Below are 20,058 nucleotides of genomic sequence, written 5' to 3' on the forward strand. Positions count from 1 at the left end.
GTAATTATTCAGATTCTTCTCATTCTCATTGTGTAGCACTGTTTTAAGCCTGGTGAATATTATGTACAGTAAGCACTAGAAGTAGAGACTTGTACTACTTGGGGTAGTGTTTTAAATAAACTTTAATTTTGCACATGTGGCACATCTTTTGCATCGTTTTGTGTAGTAATTCAGTTGTTTTAATATAAAGTAAAGTCGTGACGTATTGTCAAGTATGGTGACCCATACTCGAAATTGGTGCTCTGCGTTTAACCCATCCAAGTGCACACACACAGCAGTGAGTAGTGAACAAATGCGCACGCACACACACACACACACACACACACACACACACACACACACACACCCGGAGCAGTGGGCAGCCATGCTGCAGCGCCCGGGGAGCAGTTGGGGGTTCGGTGCCTTGCTCAAGGGCACCTCAGTCGTGGTATTGAGGGTGGAGAGAGCGCTGTACATTCACTCCCCCCACCTACAATCTCTGCCGGCCGGGGACTCGAACCCGCAACCTTTCGATTACGAGTCCGACTCTCTAACCATTAGGCCACGACTTCCCCACTATGCAATATGAATATTGCTTTAATAGTGTTCAGGACAGCAATTGTCTGTACATCTAAATCAGTTCTTTAAACGTTTTGTTGTCTAAGACCTTCGTATTACACCTTAAGAAAAAAAAGATATTTAATTATGTATTATGTAAGAAGCTTGCAATCATTGCTTTAAAGGTATTTATCATTTCTACTTAAATAGTCATTATCTACTTGTATGATTTGTATTATCCGGGAACTGTACAAATACTCTGGCATATGGACATTACTCTTTTTATTTGTAACTTTTAAATGCAATAGTCTTTTTAAATGCATTTTCTGTAAAGCTGCATTGAAATATGTATTGTGAAAAGCACTGTACAAATAAACAAATTGTATTTGAATTCTAGAAATGTATACAACTTATTTGTGTGTGTGTGTGTGTGTGTGTCTGTGTGTGTATGAAGGTCTCTATCTCTCTATATATATTAATAATAATACACTTTTCAAACCTAGAGAATTTTCTTTGGATCTTCTATCTTCATATCTTAATAATAAAATTACACTTAGAGAAACTTGATGATTAAATTAATAAAAACGTAAAAAGGCCAACATAAAGCAAATGTACATATCATGCTGTGAAGAAAATAATTTTCAAGTTTAAAAATGCCCCAAACAAGAAGTGGTTTTAGGCCAGAATAAACTAAACCAGTTTATCACTAATTGTTTTTTTTTTTACAACCACAATATCCCTTGATGATTCAATGAATTGTCTGTGGATAATTAATCGTTATTATCCCGTGCTTTCTAGTATTGCCCAATCCAGCTTGTTAATACCTTCAGGGCTTATTTAACGCACATAAAAGATTCCCCACGCAGATCACACAAAACATGACTCAAGGCCATCTTGCCACATACAGGAGTGCAGGGCTTGTCTGTTTACAGTCTGCTATCAAAATGCAATCACTGTTAACCCTACCAAATACAATCAGTATCCCACAGAAAAAGAAGAAGCACTGTTTCTTTTATAGTCCAATTCAAACATGCATCCTGTTACAGGATCGCAGCTGCTGGGCGTGTGTGCGCGAGTCAAACTGCATTTTGACCTTAAAAGCCCTTGTGCACATCTAGGCGGACGCGCACGCGCACCAAAAACTGGGTGAAGTACCTAAACTCGCAAAGAACTTTTCAAACAACTTCTCTGCGCTTTCCTTGTTGTCTTCACTCGCAAAAACCGACACCGGTTGCATATCCTATGTTTCGCAGGAAGATGTTGAACTTTTCTGCAACGCTATAAATTGGATCATGTTGCTCCAGACCGGGGGACACAGCGCTGTTGTTTTGAACTTGACATTGCTTTTATGTCACTTCATATAAGAAAGTTTTAGACCCACTTTTACGATTTTATTCCGCGGATGCAAAACTCGTCATGACAAAGAAAACTCTCTGGACCGTGGCGACGCTTTTCTTCTGTTTATGTTTTTCAACTTTTAAAGCAGAAACCTCTTCTTGTCACGGAGCATACGACCTTTACTTTGTTTTGGACCGGTAAGTTCTCGCAAACTTTGATGTTGTTCAGAATTCAAAGTCATCAAGACAAAACGTATGTATGTATAACGCAGAGAGTTACTATTTATAATGTTGTATATCGTTTACATCACACCAAGCTCGTTTTTGTAGGTTAGGGTGTGAATAGCGTCCAATAACTGTCCGTGTCAGCTATTCTGCAGTTTGACCTGATTTTACATCTGTGCACAACGTTCAGAAGCCACACAACAAGACACTTATCTATCTATCTATCTATCTATCTATCTATCTATCTATCTATCTATCTATCTATCTATCTATCTATCTATCTATCTATCTATCTATCTATCTATCTATCTATCTATCTATCTATCTATCTATCATTTTCTGTATGTCTAATTGATGTACACAAGTTCAAGAAGACTATCTGTACATCTTTTCTGTCTACATAGCTATATCCATCTATCTAACTATCTGTCTTCATCTGCATGTGTAATGTTTCATATTAACTTGCACTCCTTGAGAATCTTTTGTTGGCCTCAGTACAGTCCTCCATCCTGTCTGGGAATATAACAGGATGATGGAACAGATATGCTCTTTCCTCTTTTTGAAGATCTTAGAGCAGCACAGAACCATCCATGCATAATGACTGGTCAAGACCAACAGATCCAGCCTCAATAATCGGAAATCAAACTTCCCTTCACTGGTCCAGACCATTTCTCTTACTGGACGTGGTATGATGTTCTCTGATGGTCCCACTAAAGCTTATCTAGATTCTCTGACCTTGGCTTGAGACAAGGAAGAAGACAAAGCATAAAAAATGATTTTCTAATTACCTATCGCTTGTGTTTTATGTTCTCAGGACATGCAGTGGACTATAATTATTAGTTCAATTACCTTGTAGCTATTACATCAAGGGCACATTTTATACACTTTTCTCATTAAAGACACTGCATTGCATTGAGGTTAATGTCGCTGAAGTCCACTTCCACTTGAATTGATTAATGGATCATATGTGTACATATTTTGCAATAATGGAATAATCAAAATTATTATGAAATCATCACAGTATGTATGTTTACAGTTGCATTCTGGCTTGGCATTCATTATACCAGCTTCATTTGATGTTGATTTGTGTTCATTGTATTTGCTATAGACCTTTTTGGCTTTGGAGTCCTAGCTTGGCCAAAGTAGTTTGTTCTCTCTTACCTGTGCCATTACTTGCCAGTTTAACATGAATTGTACACTATACCAAACAGAAGTGTAAGTGTCTTTGTAATAAGAGCCAATATGAACAATAAATTGACATTAAAGCTAATATAAACCCACATAATAATTGTAAATACTTATAGTTTTCTTTCTGTTCATGAAAGTGGCAATATATTTTATACTTTGTTGGATATTTTCATCTTGTTTATCTGCTAAATATCTTAAAATGTAAAAATTATTTGTTTTATTCAGCCAGGCTAATTAATAGGCTGATATTTGTCAATTTTGAGATCATCAGCATTGCTTAATAACTAGCTTGGCCAGTTAATATGTGCCACTTTCATTATCTATCAACAGTAATGGGTAATAAACATTTTCTGTTTTGGAATTAGAATTACACTGCCATTCAAAAGTTTGGTGTCAGTGAGATTTTTATACAAAATAAATTAATTTATTAAAAAAATTAAGCATTAAATTGATCAAGGGTGACAGAAAAGACAATTAAAATGTCACAATGGATGACTATTTCAAGTATTTCTGTTCTCTTGTACTCTTCTTTTCTTCTGAGAATTCTCCAAAAATATTAAACTGGAGGATTTCTGTGACACTGAAGACTGGAATAACGGCTATATAAAATTCTGATTTTCCATCTCAGGAATAAATTGTAAAATATAGTGAAATTGAAAAACATTCCTTTTCATTTGTAATCGTATTTCACAATACTACCATTTTTTACTGTGATTTTTTTATTTTTAATCAAATAAATGTAGCTTAGGTGAGCATAAGAGACGTTTGAACAGTAATTTATAGGCTATATCATGTTTTTGGTGCAGTTTGTCTGTCTCATTTGCTGTTATGTTTACACTGGACATCTCCATTCTGTCACCGATGGAGTTTTGGTTCCTTGCCGCTGTGACCTCTGGCTTGCTTAGTTGGAGACACTTCATTTCCAGTGATATTGTCGACTTGATTGAACAGATACTATTTAAACTGAACTGAGCTAGATGAGAACATCACTGAATTCAATAATGAAATGCCTTTAACTGAAAATTGAGTGCTTAATCTTGTCATTTTACATTATTGACAAACAATTTTCCTATTTTGATATTGTTAAGTTGCTTTGACTCAATCTGTATTGTTAAAGGGATAGTTCACCCAAAAAATGAAAATTCCGTCATCATTTACTCACTCTCAAGTAGTTCCAAACCTGTATGAATGTCTGGAAGATATTCTGAAGAATGTGGGAAACAGAGCAGTTCTGGGGCTCCATTGACTTCCATAGTATTTTTTTCCTACTATGAAAGTCAATGGTGCCCCAAAACAGCCTGGTTACAAACTTTCTTCAAAATATCTTCCTTTGTGTTCAGCAGAACAAAGAAATTCATACAGGTTTGCTTGAGGGTGACTAAATTTACTTGAGGGTGACTAAATGATGACAGAATATTTGTTTTGGGGTGACCTATCCCTTTAAAAGCGCTACATAAATAAAGGTGACTTGACTTGACATCCACCACTGACCCCGCTAGTTTGATGTTTTATGTTGGAATGATGCAATGGTTTAAGGACTGAGTGTCTGGGAATTGAAGTGGTCAGCAGTTATAATGAAGTGCCTTGACTTATACTGTATGTTATTATCATAGCACAAGGTCTATCCTAAGCCCATTATAGACAGATATAATTTCACTGAGACCGTGTTAACTGTCTCAGCAGCTTGTTTGCCACAATGTAATCAACAGCACAACTCTTATAATAACAAGATGGGGACATTTCATTTAAGGGTTTAAATATAATTGCCTCAGGCTGTTTTTTTTCTTTAGTGCTGACTTTGTTTTTCATGTGCTTCCTTACAGATCTGGGAGTGTTTCGACCGACTGGAATCAGATCTATGATTTCGTCAAAAATCTTACAGAGAAATTTGTTAGGTAAATATTCTAGTTTTATGCTGCCCAACAAGTTGCTTGTACAATTCTGAATGTATCTCCCATTTCACCATATCAAAGAAAGTCATCCATCACTTTGCTTGAATCAAAGCTAAATGCTAATTAAGGGTTGCACAGCAGCTATACATCCAGTTCTGAGATGGCCCTATAGTGGGGGGAAAGAAAAAACAAAACAAAAAACGTGTATATACTGTTTATATATATATATATATATATATATATATATATATATATATACATACAAAAAAAATCGCCAGATGAATTTGAACTTATGTAACGTTGACTATGTGCCAGTACAGATGGTAGCGACCTAGCCAGAAGAAAGCAGTCTGCTTGAGAAAATAGCAAAGGGAGCAGGTGGGAGTGGGTGGCAAGGAGGCTCAGTCTTCTGGGCTGTGAGAATGGCCATTTGCACTGCAACCATCCAACAGCACACTTATCCCTCACACATGAAAGGAGAAGACGCAGCCAATGTACTTTAAGTCATGAGTGCAGGAAGACCAGTGCAGTCTGCCATAGACTTTGATGGTCTTCTGTTGTGCCATGTGGTCTGCATTGGCTCTTTTTAGGGGGCTTTCTTAAGCATTGAATGGACCTGCTGTATGAATACATCTTTTAGGAATTACCTTGAAGTGTAAGGGGTTCCTGTGTTGTTTGATGGTGTAATAAGGGACCAAGCTGAAAGACGATACAAGTAGTCAGTACATCTGTATTCTTTAAATATTCAGGAACATTCAAGGTCATTTCCTTTTCAGGACAATTTTTTGTTCACACAGGGTATTGTAATACCATTTGGTGAGTCATTGTTGCATTTATCACTTAATCAGCCTGCGAAATGTTCAGTTATCTTGCTTCTTATTCATCTGATTTTTGTTACCAAAATTTGGCTGCTTGGATACATTTGGATATTCTCACTGAGTATCTCATGTGGTTGTGGATTGGATGTCATGAGTGAGAAAAAGCAGCACCTCTCCTTATGCTCAGTCCTGAGACCTGACTTCAAATGTGTAGGAACCCAACATGTTCCTATGCTGTGTCAACTTTCGTGACAGAAGGTTGTGAAAAAGACCAACTGCTTCATTGAAATGTACTTGTCATAATCAGCTATATATTTGTTGTCAGATTATGTGTCAGTTCTTTCTGAGAAAAGAATGCTGTTCCAATATCATTAGGAAATAAAATCCATCGTTTTGTAAAGCCACAGTTTGTAAATGCATGATAAAATTTTAGTTAAAACTGTAAAACATTGTTTCAGTTAATTGGAATAAAACCGAAATAAATGTTAGCTGATTTTTATTTTAAACTAAAATTAGAAATGTCGCATGGGCAACTAACCAAAATAAAATGTTTGTTGAAGTACTAAAATTATAGTTTTTTATAAATTTTATGCTAAAATATATATTAAAACTGAAAAAAGAAAAACAAAATGAAGCTAAATAAAAAATATATATAAAACATAACAAAATTACTAAAACTTTTATACAAAAGTATAAAAACCCAATTGAAAATGGAAATAATAGTAATGGTAAAAACTACAAAATGGTAAATAAAGTATTGTTTTAATGTCATTGTTCTAGTTTTTGAACTTGACATGGGTCCAAATGCACATCTGTATCACATCACTGTTACGCAGAAAAGTTGTGTGGCTGCTTGTTTGTTCTTCTCTTATTGCAAAAGCTAGGAGGAATATATATAGGAAGTGAAAGGTATAAATATAATCACCAACAGGATGTCTGCATGAATCACACATGACAACCTGTTTCCTGTCTTCATATCAATTAATCATTTCTTTGGTCCAAGCAGAAGGGTTTTTTTCCCCAGTCACAAGCCTTTATTAGCTGGTCACACTGGCTATCTTGTGCATGAACCAACTCTTATGGTTGTGAAAAGATCATGAGGATACTTAGACTTTCTACATCACAGGATTTCTCTGCATCATTTGCAGCAGGGCTTGATTTTCCATTTGTCATTCATTTACAGCATTTTTCCAATTTTTTCATTCCAGTCCAAATATGCGAGTGTCCTTCATAGTGTTTTCATCGAAAGCAGAGGTGGTGTTAGAGCTCACTGGAGACAGGTACGGAATCAGGCTTGAATGAAGTGTTTGCAGTCTCTAGTATAAGAAAGCTACACCATGTGTTTGTGCTGTACAGCACATTAAAGAGGAGTAAATATTTATGGTGCAAACTGCAAAGGTTTCATTCATATGTAGATGGTTTTACATGACTCTTATATTACCATTACATGTTATTGTGAGCATTTAGTAGACTATTTCTTCCATGTACACTGATTAGAATGTTCCTTGCTTTTCATTACTAGGGCAAAAATAAATAAAGGACTGAGGGATTTAAATGCAGTCAAACCAGCAGGAGAAACCTACATGCACGAAGGAATTAAACAGGTAAATAACATCTTTTTTATGTTTGAATGAATTTGTGTGGCTGTTTTATGAAATTAATTAATTAAAAAAAACTTTAATGTTGTGCAGAAACAGGAGTGTAAATATATTTCCTGGACTTTAGTCTTGAAATAAACAAAATAAAACTAGGTAAACTGTTTGGTTCCCCTTATGACCAAGATAAGGTATAATTACGTCTTTGTAAGTAAACACACCACATTCAATGACCTGAATATGGCCTCAAGATGAATTCTGTGTCTTTGATACTATGATAGAACATTTTAATATGTGTATATATGTTTCTTTTTTTTTATTATTATTATGTTTATTGGGTTTTTCAAGTTAAACACAACATACAAGATACAGAATAATCCAAATATATAATTCCCATATAGACTGTGTATATATGTTTCTATATACATTTTTATACATCCCTGCAGTTTTTGAGAAATGTTTGAGAAACGTTCTTCTCACACAACTATCACTCTCTTTCTCTTTCCAGGCAACTGAACAAATGAAAGAACAGCTTAAAAAGTCCTCTAGCATCATTGTGGCTTTGACTGATGGAAAACTTGATACATATGTCCATCAGCTCACTAAGGATGAGGTGAGCTGGTGTCTAAAATCATACATATTTTCCTTAATTTAACAATTGCATTGTTATGACTGTTTGTTTTGTGTATAGGCTGATTTAGCAAGGACGTATGGGGCTCGTGTGTACTGTGTTGGCGTAAAGGACTTTGATGAAGAACAGGTAGTACTGGCATTCCAGCAGATTAAAAAAAAATGGTCAATACTACACAGAAAACGTACGATTAACACTTAAAAAGCTCTCTAAAGCTTCACCAAGTGCAGGGGTTTTGCAGAGTTGCTTGTAATTACATGACTGCTGCTCTCTTCCTGTTTCTGTAGCGATGACAAACCGAGTTAAATAAGAGGAAATGTCAGCACATTTTTTTCCCTTGCTTGGCTATCAGCCCTGTTATTATTATCTCTCTGTTTGCCTGCCAACAGCTCGCCAATGTGGCTGATACCAGGGAGCAAGTGTTCCCAGTCAAAGGTGGCTTTCAAGCTCTCAAAGGCATTGTTAACTCGGTAAGTTTCCCATGCCAGGGGGCACCCATTCCTAAAGGTGTGATAGAGGGCTCTAGTCAACTAAGACAGATTCATTCTTTGAACTATTAAGTAATCATTTAATTGACAATTTCTTCAAAGTGACTTACAGTAGACTTCTTATAAGAACAACCAACTGGAGTGGTGCAAAAAGGGGTTAAATACTTTACTCAAGGAAAGAATGTTGAGAGAAACAACACCAAGCACATCACCCCAACTGAACTAGCGTATACAGCCCTTTTTGGGAATATTTCCTGTGATCTTTGAAAATGGACGTATTTCTGCCATTATCAAACTGGGTTCAGACAGATACTTGATGCTAAAACAATCCAGATTTGTTATTTAACTACAGCAAAGTTTCCAAAAAGGCTGTTTTATAAAATATAGCATTTGAAAATTCTAGCATCACTTGGTTGTAAATTGTAGTATTTTTGCAAAACAACAAGTCTGTTGACAATTCTTTTGTGATACTTTCCATTTGCTTCATGATGCTTTGAAATGTTCCTCAGCAAGTATTTTTCAGTGTATGTTTGCTGCTTTATGTGCGTGGCATTTACCAACTATACGGTTTAACATTGTAAACATGGTACAAACTGAAGACTGAACATCATCTGCCATCAGTAAACCATCACCAGCTGATGTCAGTGTTTTTGTACACGGATGTGTTGTTTTGTGACCACAGGAATCAATTTCTGGGATATTTTTCAGGTTTAGTCATGCGAGACAAAAGACAGGACCTCCTTGTAATTTATTGTTTGGTCCAGAAAAGAGATATGAAAAAAAGACCAATCATTGTTACTGAGTAGGCTTGTTTGGCCAAATGGAGTTTCAGGACCAGCAAAACACAGGCATTCTCCAGTGATTAGTAATCTTGGATGCTGGGCTAGTTGGCCTCATGTTGCTCTCTGCTCAGATTTCCAGGATTTGAGATCATCTGTGCAGTTTTGCAGTCCGGGCCTAAAGTAGACTTAACAGAGATTTAGCAAAAAGCAAAAGCCTAAAGAATAGATTTATCCAGGCCTAATTTAATATTCCAAGAATGTTTTGATTGATGGCAGAGAAAGTTTTTTTTTTTTTTTTTTTTTTTTTTAATCTTTTGTGGCTTCATTTAAATATTTGCATATAGCTGATTTGCACTGCAAGAATGTCATGATTAACCAATCAGAATCGAGTATTCTAAAGATCTTTGTAATAATTATAGATAGATGGCTGCTCTAATGCTTCAAGTCTATTCCTATGTGTGTATAGATACCTGTCAGAGAGAATAAGTTGAAACGTCTTGCGATGAACCTCCCTTGTATTGTGCCATCTCATAACTCATTAAAGAGCCATAAAGGCCATCCTGAGTATCTTTCAGCCATGACGTTCAGTCAGTGTTCCTTCTCCCCTTTAATGATAGCAGAGTTTATCAGGTGTCATATTCAATCAGCTTGTTTTATACGTGTCCTCCACTTCAGTCTGAAGCCTCATCTCCACTGCAGGTGATTCAGAGGACCATATCTTTCTGTTAATGTTGTCTTTTTGCCCGTTGTGTACAGAGATTTGCATAGTTTGTCCTCTGTTGATTTATGTGGATGATGGGAGAAGCGATGGTGGCCTCTCACAGGCCTGTTTATATGATAATGTCAGCCTGCGGTCTCTAATAGAGCTGAAGAGGGAAAATGGCACTGCATAATTTCCCCATAACGGCTGACACGGGTCTATCCCACACTGCACTGTATGTGATGCTCATCTCATTGAGCTTGATTTGGCATAGCAAACATCCCCAGCATGAATGCTAAAGACCCGGACACTGTGGTAGCTGATCCAGTGATTCAGCAGTGGCAAGTGCTGATTTGAATACATTTTTTTTTCATTCTACAGATCCTCAAGCGATCATGCACGGAGATTCTAACAGTGGAGCCGTCCAGCGTCTGCGTGAACGGTAAGCATTTCAAGGGCTTTTACAGCTGTCAGGGTGGATGGAATTGCGTTTTTGTGTGTGTGCGTGTGCGTGAATGTGGTCGTTGATTTGGGTGAATGCCCAGGAGTGCTTCTCATTACGTCCTCATCTGTTTTACGTACCTCAGAGACCTTTGACATTGTTTTGAGAGGGAACGGGTTCACACTGGGGAGGCAAACAGAAGGAGTGCTCTGCAGTTTTGTAGTGGATGGAGTTACTTCCAGTAAGTATGGTTATACTGCATATACTGATCTCTTCCTTGCTTGATATGATACTTCATTGACAAAACCAAGTGATTTAAAAGAGGTTTTGTGTCTGAAAGTCAGTTGTGTCAGACAGGAATGACAAGCCAAGGGGATCCTAAACTACACTTGACTTTAATTGAATGGACACTGTCATTGTGTGGATATTTTTCAATGCATCTTCATTTGGGTTTCACAGAATAAATAGTCAAATAGGTTCGGTACGATATTTAATTGTGTGAACTATTTATTTAACTGTGTATTAAAATCATACATGTATAGTTTTACATAAGTAGCCACACGCTATATAGCCACTGCAGTCAGCTCTCTAGTTCTGTCACTAACAGACTGAATGGTGTTTGCTTTATGAGTGCAGTATCATTAGATGACAGATCCACATATGGTATCCACATGTTTGCTCGCTGCTTTGGTAACCAGACAGGAAATACATACACGTTGAATTCTGGGTGCCTTCAGCAGTGGTGCGACAAAGAAATCATTTTCAAGTGAGATGAAAAAAATGGCACTCTTCCCGTTCACACGTCAGCAGTTCTAGTGAGCCTCTACATCATAACAAATGGCCTGGCGGTATTCATCTTGGGGGGAGTTTGTTCTCCAGCTAGTTTGGCAGCAGATCATAACACAATCAACTTTCTGTTCATTTTGCAGAGGTGAAGCCAAGCAAGGTGAAGGATAACTATGTTCTGTGTCCTACTCCAGTGCTGTATTCAGTGGGACAGTGAGTATTCATGTTTCATAAAGCAGCAAGTGTCACTCAGATCTCCATATGTACAGAAAGCAGACATATCTTGTGTATCCTGGCTGCGCAATTGTGACCCATTAAAATATTGTGTGATACACCGGCCTCAAATGTCATGTTACAGCATTAAGTTATTGAAATATCCGAGAGACGCAGCACCCTGTTTAGATCTGGGATTAGCTGTGAGCAGCTTGGGAGAAATTATTTTCTGACTTAACCGGGACATTTGATCCACTATACGTGGTCGCCATTCAAAAGGCTTGCTTAATTAACTCTTGGCTGGCAACTGTGACCCATTAAGTAGTTTGCTGCTATGAACGGCTAGTAAACACATCTGGTGGAGGGCTTTAAAAGGATGTGCGACAGATGCACTGATTCCCTTTTCCACGCTCCCATTTAAATAATTCACCGCATACTGACAAAAGGCTACCACATAACACCTGCAACATTGTTGAGTGCTAGAAATTTCTCTCTCTGTCTTTTTCCTACCACTCACTGTCCGTTTCTACCCATCTGTCCAGTTTGCATTCAGAAAACTGCCTGTTTTTGATCAGAAGCATATCTAGGATATGCCACTTAGAAAACAAGTAGTTCATTTAATTTATATCATATATGCAAACATACTGTATATGAGTTGCCCTGAACAATCCCTACTGAATGGACCATCAAATAGTGTATTTTTGGGATTTAAAGGGTCTTTGTGGTTCAGTGACGTAGCGCCAGAAATCAGGGTCTCATCTGCAACGACAGCTGTTGGTTCGTCAGACCAGGATCTAGGGCATCTGTCAGCCTGCCCATTAGCGCTGGCCGGCCCCGTCCCTTTGAGTCTTTGGCTGGAGGGGGTGAGGAACTTTTGTCTGGCAGCAGTATGTCCTCACCTGCGTTTTCACAACAACAACGGAGTGAGAAAAATAACTAAGGGACAGACCTGACACCTGCCTGCAGCGCAAGTGGTGGAACGTGCCTCATCAATAATCAATCTGATCTGTCAGGCCGCCATTTTAGTTCCATCTGCACAGGGGGTGGGAGATGCGCCCAGATAACATGGCAGCGCTGCCTCCACCAGAGCTCCTCCTCTCACTCTGCTAGATGATAAAATGATGGCCACTCTTTCTAAAATGAAAGGCAATGACGTGCGGAATGGTTGATTTATTTTTGAATGAAAGTTTGATGTTACAGGAAGTTAGTCATAATTTGATCTTGAATACACTATAGTCAGTGTATTCTTGTGGAAAAGTGTAGTTATACTACTGTTCAAACTGTTGGGTTTGGTAAGATTTTATAAATGTTTTTGAAAGAAGCCTCTGCTCACTGAGGCTGTTAATTTGATCAAACATACAGAAAAATTGTTAAATATTATTACAATTTAAAATAAGTGTTTTCTATTTCATGTATTTTAATCTGAATTTTTAGGAGTCATTACTCCAGTCTTTAGTGTCACATGATCCTTTAGAAATTATTCCAATGTGCTGATTTGATTCTCAAGACACATTTCTTATTGTTAAGTATCAATATTGTTGTGGAAACAGATACTTTTTTCATGATTCTTCAATGAATGGAAAGTTCAAAAGAACGGCATTTATTTGAAATAGAAATCGTTTGTAACTTTATAAATGGCTTTACTGATACTTTTGATTAATTTAATCCATTTTTGCTGAATAAAAGACAAAATTATGAAGTATAGTGTATGCTACATGCTAATAACAAGAAGTAGCTTAGCACATTGAAATTATTTAAGGTTGCAATATATATATATATATATATATATATATATATATATATATATATATATATATATATATATATATTTGTATTAATGTAAGTGATATCAAGTATAATGTATTTGTTGTAAGCAGTTTTATCCTGGCACAAAAACAATTCAAACATAAAATGAAAAAATAATAGCAGCATTTCATTTCAAACAATGTGATGTCATTACTTGGCAGTGAAACAGATTTAACTTTGCTTAAACTTCAGTCAGGCCTGTTTGCCATTGTGTTGCAGTCTGTGAGGCCTGATGCATGTTAGGCCTTCAATAATGCAATAATGCCCTTAGTGACACCCGTGTCATCCCATTCAGCTACGTCACTTTCAGTTTCTGTCACCATGTGCTTTGTGACAGGAAATCAAACTCACGCTCTCCTGTGGTGCCATGAGGGGTCTTCTGTGACTGCAAGAGCACTTTTGTGTCCATGTGCTTGAATCATTCTGCTGAACCTCTGTCACATTTTCTTCTACTCTGCATTTCTAGACAAAAGAAAACCATTAGATGAGGCAACTTTGTTTAGCATGGGATTCACCTGATTTCAATATAAATGTAATTCGGAACCTTTTGGGAATGCCTTTTAGAGTTTACCACAGAGTTTCCTCTTTTGATATAAGACATTCTGGCGTGTATTGTGGTTCCAGAGTACCTCTGAAGATAAATAAATCAGCCTTCATTGATAGTGGTGTGTGTTGCCAATTGAAGTGTGTCCAAGAATACTGATTGAATGTAATCAGTTCTCACGGAGCATCACATAAATATTTGTGTCCAAGAAAGACTGAACAAAGGTGATTTGAGGAATTTTAGAGCGTCAAGTCAAGTGCAAGGAAATAAAATCTTTTAGTGAATCGGTTCTCCTCTCTTCACCAAACATACATATATCCAGCTTGATTAACAACCTGCCTCCCATTTGCATGTATTGAGTATGTCAGCTGAATTAGCCTCTCCTCTCATCCATTCAGCACACGGACCTAGTTAACATGCAAAAAACCCTTTACAAGCTTCCTGCAGCCTCAGGACTAGATTTTCAAAAGGCTATGACAATTCAAGCTAATATCATGTAAAAACCCTCAAGAGACCAAAACACTACATTACAGTGCAGTACTGTGACAGATTCTAAAGTGTGGGTTAGGCTGTTATGGGTAAAGTTAGTTTTTTGGTTGTTGTTTGTGAAGTAACCTTGCTGTTCTCATTGGTAATGCTTTGAGCAAGACCCAAAAATTAGTCAAATCCTTGTTGTTCGCTGTAGATAACTCTTATTCTGCAATGTCTATTGCATCGTCATTGGCTCTGCAGACAGTGGTCTGTCTTTTTTACATATTCTCCCATTTTGGGAAGGATATCAGGCGTTCAGTCAGTCGATTTCCTGCTTGAGGATTCTCATTAGCCCCATGGTAATTGTCTCCTGCATAATAGACATATGGAAATTACAATGCCGTTCATCATTAGTGCCTTAATTGCGTGCCACCTTCAACTCCCTCCTTAGTAAATAAGAGAGAATTTGAACTCAAATTCTGTAGGAATTAAACTTCGAAAAATCTTCATGACACCAGTAAGCATCACTAGTTTAGAATTTTTTTAATGTATTTGTAGTTTTAGTTTATTAGTTTTAATTTTGAATTCATATTTAATTTTATTTCTCTTTTTTTGCCTATTTTGGTTTACTTTCGACATGAGTTTAAAATAATTCCCTTTTTCTTCCATTCAATCTGTAAAGCAGTCCCTATTATGCACACTTATTTTATCAGACATTACATCACATTCTAAATAATTCCCAAATTGATCACGTTCCCTATAGTTGCTTCTTCATTTTTACTGTAACTGTTGTCATATTACAGAAACATATTACAGAAAAATCTCTGCAAGTAAAGTAGACTATACAGCTGTGCTTGAAGAATAACTATATTTCATTACTTATTTTCAAACTTTATTCAAAGCAGTGTGTAATTACCATTACATAAAAAAAAAACATTCAAATGTCCAATTATATGTTCTCTTCCTATAGACAAATGGAGGTTCTGATCAGTTTGAACAGTGGCACATCATATATCTCCAGTGCTTTCATCATCACTGCCTCCACATGTGTAAGTCAAACATGAGATCAGAATTTCCGAAAATGTCTCTTCAGCTTATATACTTATTACAGAATTTAGAACTTTTAAAACTGGTTTTATATTACATGCAGTATTTCCTTTTGTTTTTTTCTGTTTTCATAACATTTTGTTGTTATCCTGTTTTTAAGCTAACTGTAAATGTTCCTTCTCTCATTAGTCGGACGGCACAGGGGTGGGCATTGTGTTCTTGGTGCTCTTTCTCCTGTTGGCTTTGGCTCTGATGTGGTGGTTCTGGCCTCTCTGCTGCACTATCGTAAGTGTCACATGTCTTCCAGCATCCCAGTGTTAATTTTGTCCCTTTTCACCTACAGAATCTATATTGAGATTGAACTGGTATTGAGATTAACATTAACATGTTTATTTCTCATTATTTATATTTGCCTATATGGTATTTTAACTGTAAATTCTCTTGAAGTTTACATCACCCGTTTACAATATAAGATAAGAAATCAGTAGTAGGAGCTCTATTGCTGTAATATACTGCTCTGGTTTACTTTTCAAGGGAATACACAGACCTGACCACATCCTGACTATTCATCTGATACGTTACAGTATTTCATATGTGCGGAAAAAAAAGAAAAAAAAAAAGAAGCTCTTTTCCTGTTAGTGCATGTGTTTTTAACCAAACAAAGTACACTCTCCTATTATAATATAATAATAATAATAATAATAATAATTTAAATAAAAAAGCAGCTACGCTTCTCGGGCTCTGATGTGCTTGTATATACAGATGGTGCACTTACAAAACATCTAGAATTCGTGGAGCTGGCGAGTATTGCTATGGCAATCAGCGTCACTGCACCACAAAATGATATGCACCACCTCTCTTTGAGAACCTGGCGGGAGCCTTTCCAGGATGAGATGGAAGCATATTTTGGAAAACCAACAAAGGCATTAAAATGTAAACCCCCCGCAGCATGTCTGGACTGGGCCCTGTTTGTCTTGGTGGAGGAGCTGCTGTTCCTCTCCATCAGGGACCCCGGCACAAGAGAAGGGCCATGTGTGCTTTGTTAATATTTAAACTCAGCCTTGCCAGTTTTCAGCAATCAGAGAAATACAGAAGCACTCCATCCCCCCGAAACACACAAATTAGTATCCACAGCCACGGCAACACGTTTTTTGAAGAAATGCCAAAATTTTACCAAATACTAATTAGAAAGGTCATAAGAAAGTAGAGGGTCGAGCATGAAAGTATGTGTTTTTGCGCCATGAAATGGGTCAGTTCAAAAACTAAATTGACTACAGTTGTCTATCTAAACATTAAGTGCCTTATATGTAAATAAATAAAAACATTTTATTTATAAATGATTTTTTAAATTAAATTTCAAACGTAATTTTATTTAGATAAAAGCATCTGTTTATTTATGTTCTGAGAACACACTCATAGGTCATTAATTTGTTGTTTTACTGCAAACAGGTTAATTTTATGTTAATGGAAATGCACCATTTTAATTTGCAAATATGCTACCTGCTACTTGTCCTTGATCATGTTAAGCCTGGGAAACAGCTTGACACAACAGTGTGTTCAGAGGGGTGAAATGGACAGATTATAAACTCCAATTGGACAATTATCCCGAAAGCCATATGGGGATGTTGCACTGCTGGACTGTGATTGGTCGATTCCACAGCTGTGCCAATAGTTTTTAGCCCCTCGCGCGAGTGTCAGATGGCTAAGTACACTGACATTTTAGGATGTAATTGTCAGCTCTTTATCGTCCGAACCACATTTAAAGAGTTGTCCCGGCTCCACATCTGTCCGTCAGGTAGTTTGAGAACCTAACAGCCCAGCGTGTCATTTGTGTAATGCCTTTATTTATCCCACAATATGTCTGGCAAATATAAATCTGCTTTTCAATTACTCAATAAAAAAGCTAATCCTTTAGCACAAGGTTCTGTCCAAAGTTATGTTAATCATCACACGCTGGGGCCCCATGGACGAATGGGACTGGATTTTCCAGCAGTCAGTTGTGAGTCAAAGAGCAATTAATTAACTTTAATTGATCATTTTCCATCATTATAATGGTAACAATGGCGAAATGGTATCAGTGTGCTTTAATGTGAATGAAACAGCTGTTCTACCCATGATATGTGATGATTAAAAGGCTTTTTTTTCCCTGAAAACTAATTTAGTAAATGCTTAACCTGCAATGGCAGTGTATCCATCTTTCATGTTTAATGAGACAAGGCTTGCTTCCATTTTGGAAAGCATCTGCAATGGAAGGGGTTACATGGTTGACATGTGAAACAGGGTCACATCCAAGGCATTTTATCTAGATTGTTGGAGTCTTACAAAGGCTCAAGTATGCTGAGCTTTTTAAATGACATATGTAGCCATTGTATTGCAGTAGTTTATGCTTTTAACCTCAGTGACTGGGACTGGTAAATGACATTGGATTCAAACATAAACTTTTGTCTAGTAACACATTTATCCATCATGTTGAAGAGTGGATGTGTCAGGTCATTTGATAAGCAGTTTGCTGAGCGATCACTAATATGACGACATTTCCAGTGAGGAAGACGTCTTGACTGTGAGTGAAGTCACCTGCTGAATCCAGCGTAGTGTTTCTTGTGAAAGATAAGCAGTCACAGAAAGTGCTGCTGGAAGACATCTCATCCTGTTAACTCTCCTCTCCTTTGCACTGGGGATCGGCCTGGAGTGAAGCCCAAGTTTCCCTTCTGCATTTCATTGCAGCTAATTAATTCCTCAGGACTTTATGATTGGGGGATTGCAGGGGAGCGTTGAACCACGTCCAATTAATTAAGAGGTAAACGGACCACTGTGCTCACCCCAAAGACTCCCCTGTCAACAAGTTGATTTTTGGGCTTTCTTTATTTTGCACCAGGGGCCTACAGGGTTAGTTTACAAGCAGATCCCTGTAATCAATTGTGGTGGTGCCAGGCTCCAGTTGTTCAACTGCGAATTAAGTCCTTAGACAGCAATAACTAATTATGCTTAATATAATTTAGAATTATTCTCTTTCTTTTCTCAGGTTATTAAAGACCCAACCCCTCGAAGACCTCCTCCACCTCCACCTGTAAGTTTTTTTTGTTTCTGCTTTTTGTATAAAATATAAATATATTTTTAATAAATGTTTTCAATAAATATAAAAAAACGTAATTTTTGTATAACATACAAAAAGGTTTATTTGCTGTTCCTTCGGATGTATTATTTTTAAAATGCTAAAATACAGTCAAAATTTCAAAAGTTTGGGGTAAGATTTATTTATTTTTTAATTCTAATTTTATTCAGCAAGGATGCATTAAATAGATCAAAAGTGACAGTAAAGAAATTAATGTTACTATAAATGTTTCAAATAAATGCTATTCATAAAAAGAGTTTTGAGAAAAAAAAGTAGTTTTTTGCAAAAACTAATTAGCAGCACAACTGATTTAAGCATTAATTATAATAATAATAATATATGCCTCTTGAGCACCAAATCAGCATATTGGCATGATTTCTGAAGGATCATGCGACTCTAATTAAATGGTAGTGTGCATAAATATAAAAGTCACGCATCTGCTGTAATTGCAATGCTTTCTTTGAGGCTGGAAGTATCAGTTTGATACAATTTCTGTCCATATTTATTTTTTTCAGAAGCCAGAGCCAGAACCAGAACCCAAGAAAAAGTGGCCAACCGTGGATGCATCTTATTATGGAGGAAGAGGAGCTGGTGGAATCAAACGCATGGAGGTGAACATCGAGACATTACGCTTTAATGATGCTTATAATGATTTGCAGCCCCCTGATGACAGGAAAGGTTTTGATGTCATCACAGCTGTCTTTGAGCATTTAGCAGTTGTCCACCACCTCCACTCTCTCTCTCAGGAGTGTTGATGACCTGCCTGAAATTATTAATGCTTTGTATGTTTATTGAGTCACGTTTTGCTACATCAACACGTTTCTTTTTCTGACAGTTTTCATAATTCTCGGACTAACATAAAATTGTATTTTATACAACAGTTTTGAACGGATAATGAGCTGTGCAGAGTTCAAGTGGGGGTGTGTAATTTTGCATGGAGGCTGGAGCAAGTATGTTTTTGGAAAGTTGGACAATCCTCTCACCAGTGACAGTGGAGTGAGAGTTTAGCAGAAAATGGAAAATCTGGAGTGGACATGGAGTGGGGTGCTTTGATTGGGATCATACGTAGAGATACACAATATATTGATACCATATTGACATTAGAATTTTTTTTTTTTGATATTTGAAATTTAATTGGACTTTTTTTCTTTTTGCTTTTATCTAACCTTACCTTAAGTTATTCTTTAATAATAGTATAACACAGTTACACTACAGAATAATTGTATAACACAGTTAAATGTCGTTTTAAACCAATCTCAAAGATAAACAGGAATATTTAAAAAATATTTGTTTTCATACTGTACATTATCAGAATCAGAATCAGAAACTTTATTGCCATTGTCTGCAAACACAATTCACAAACTAGGAACTTGCTTCGGTGACAGAGTGCAACATAAAAACACTGAATAATAATAATAATAATAATAATAATTTACGAAGTAAA

At 36.8% G+C, this 20,058-nt stretch overlaps 1 protein-coding gene across 1 annotated transcript in view; it reads left to right on the forward strand.

Moving 5' to 3' along the window:
- The first annotated feature begins 1,643 nt into the window (after positions 1-1,643).
- Positions 1,644-20,058, forward strand: part of LOC306869639 (anthrax toxin receptor 2-like) — a 43,404-nt gene continuing 24,989 nt past the window's right edge. Inside the window, exons 1-14 of the mRNA XM_079416477.1 lie at positions 1,644-2,072; positions 5,111-5,182; positions 7,206-7,277; positions 7,520-7,601; positions 8,101-8,205; positions 8,284-8,352; positions 8,613-8,693; positions 10,575-10,635; positions 10,781-10,876; positions 11,565-11,634; positions 15,426-15,504; positions 15,692-15,787; positions 18,525-18,569; positions 19,130-19,225. Of these exons, the coding sequence (XP_079272603.1) occupies positions 1,954-2,072; positions 5,111-5,182; positions 7,206-7,277; positions 7,520-7,601; positions 8,101-8,205; positions 8,284-8,352; positions 8,613-8,693; positions 10,575-10,635; positions 10,781-10,876; positions 11,565-11,634; positions 15,426-15,504; positions 15,692-15,787; positions 18,525-18,569; positions 19,130-19,225 (1,143 nt within the window). The 5' untranslated portion in view covers positions 1,644-1,953. The remainder of the gene's footprint in view (positions 2,073-5,110; positions 5,183-7,205; positions 7,278-7,519; positions 7,602-8,100; positions 8,206-8,283; positions 8,353-8,612; positions 8,694-10,574; positions 10,636-10,780; positions 10,877-11,564; positions 11,635-15,425; positions 15,505-15,691; positions 15,788-18,524; positions 18,570-19,129; positions 19,226-20,058) is intronic.

The sequence above is a fragment of the Barbus barbus genome (genome assembly GCF_936440315.1).
Source record: "Barbus barbus genome assembly, chromosome: 5".
Lineage (NCBI taxonomy): Eukaryota > Metazoa > Chordata > Actinopteri > Cypriniformes > Cyprinidae > Barbus > Barbus barbus.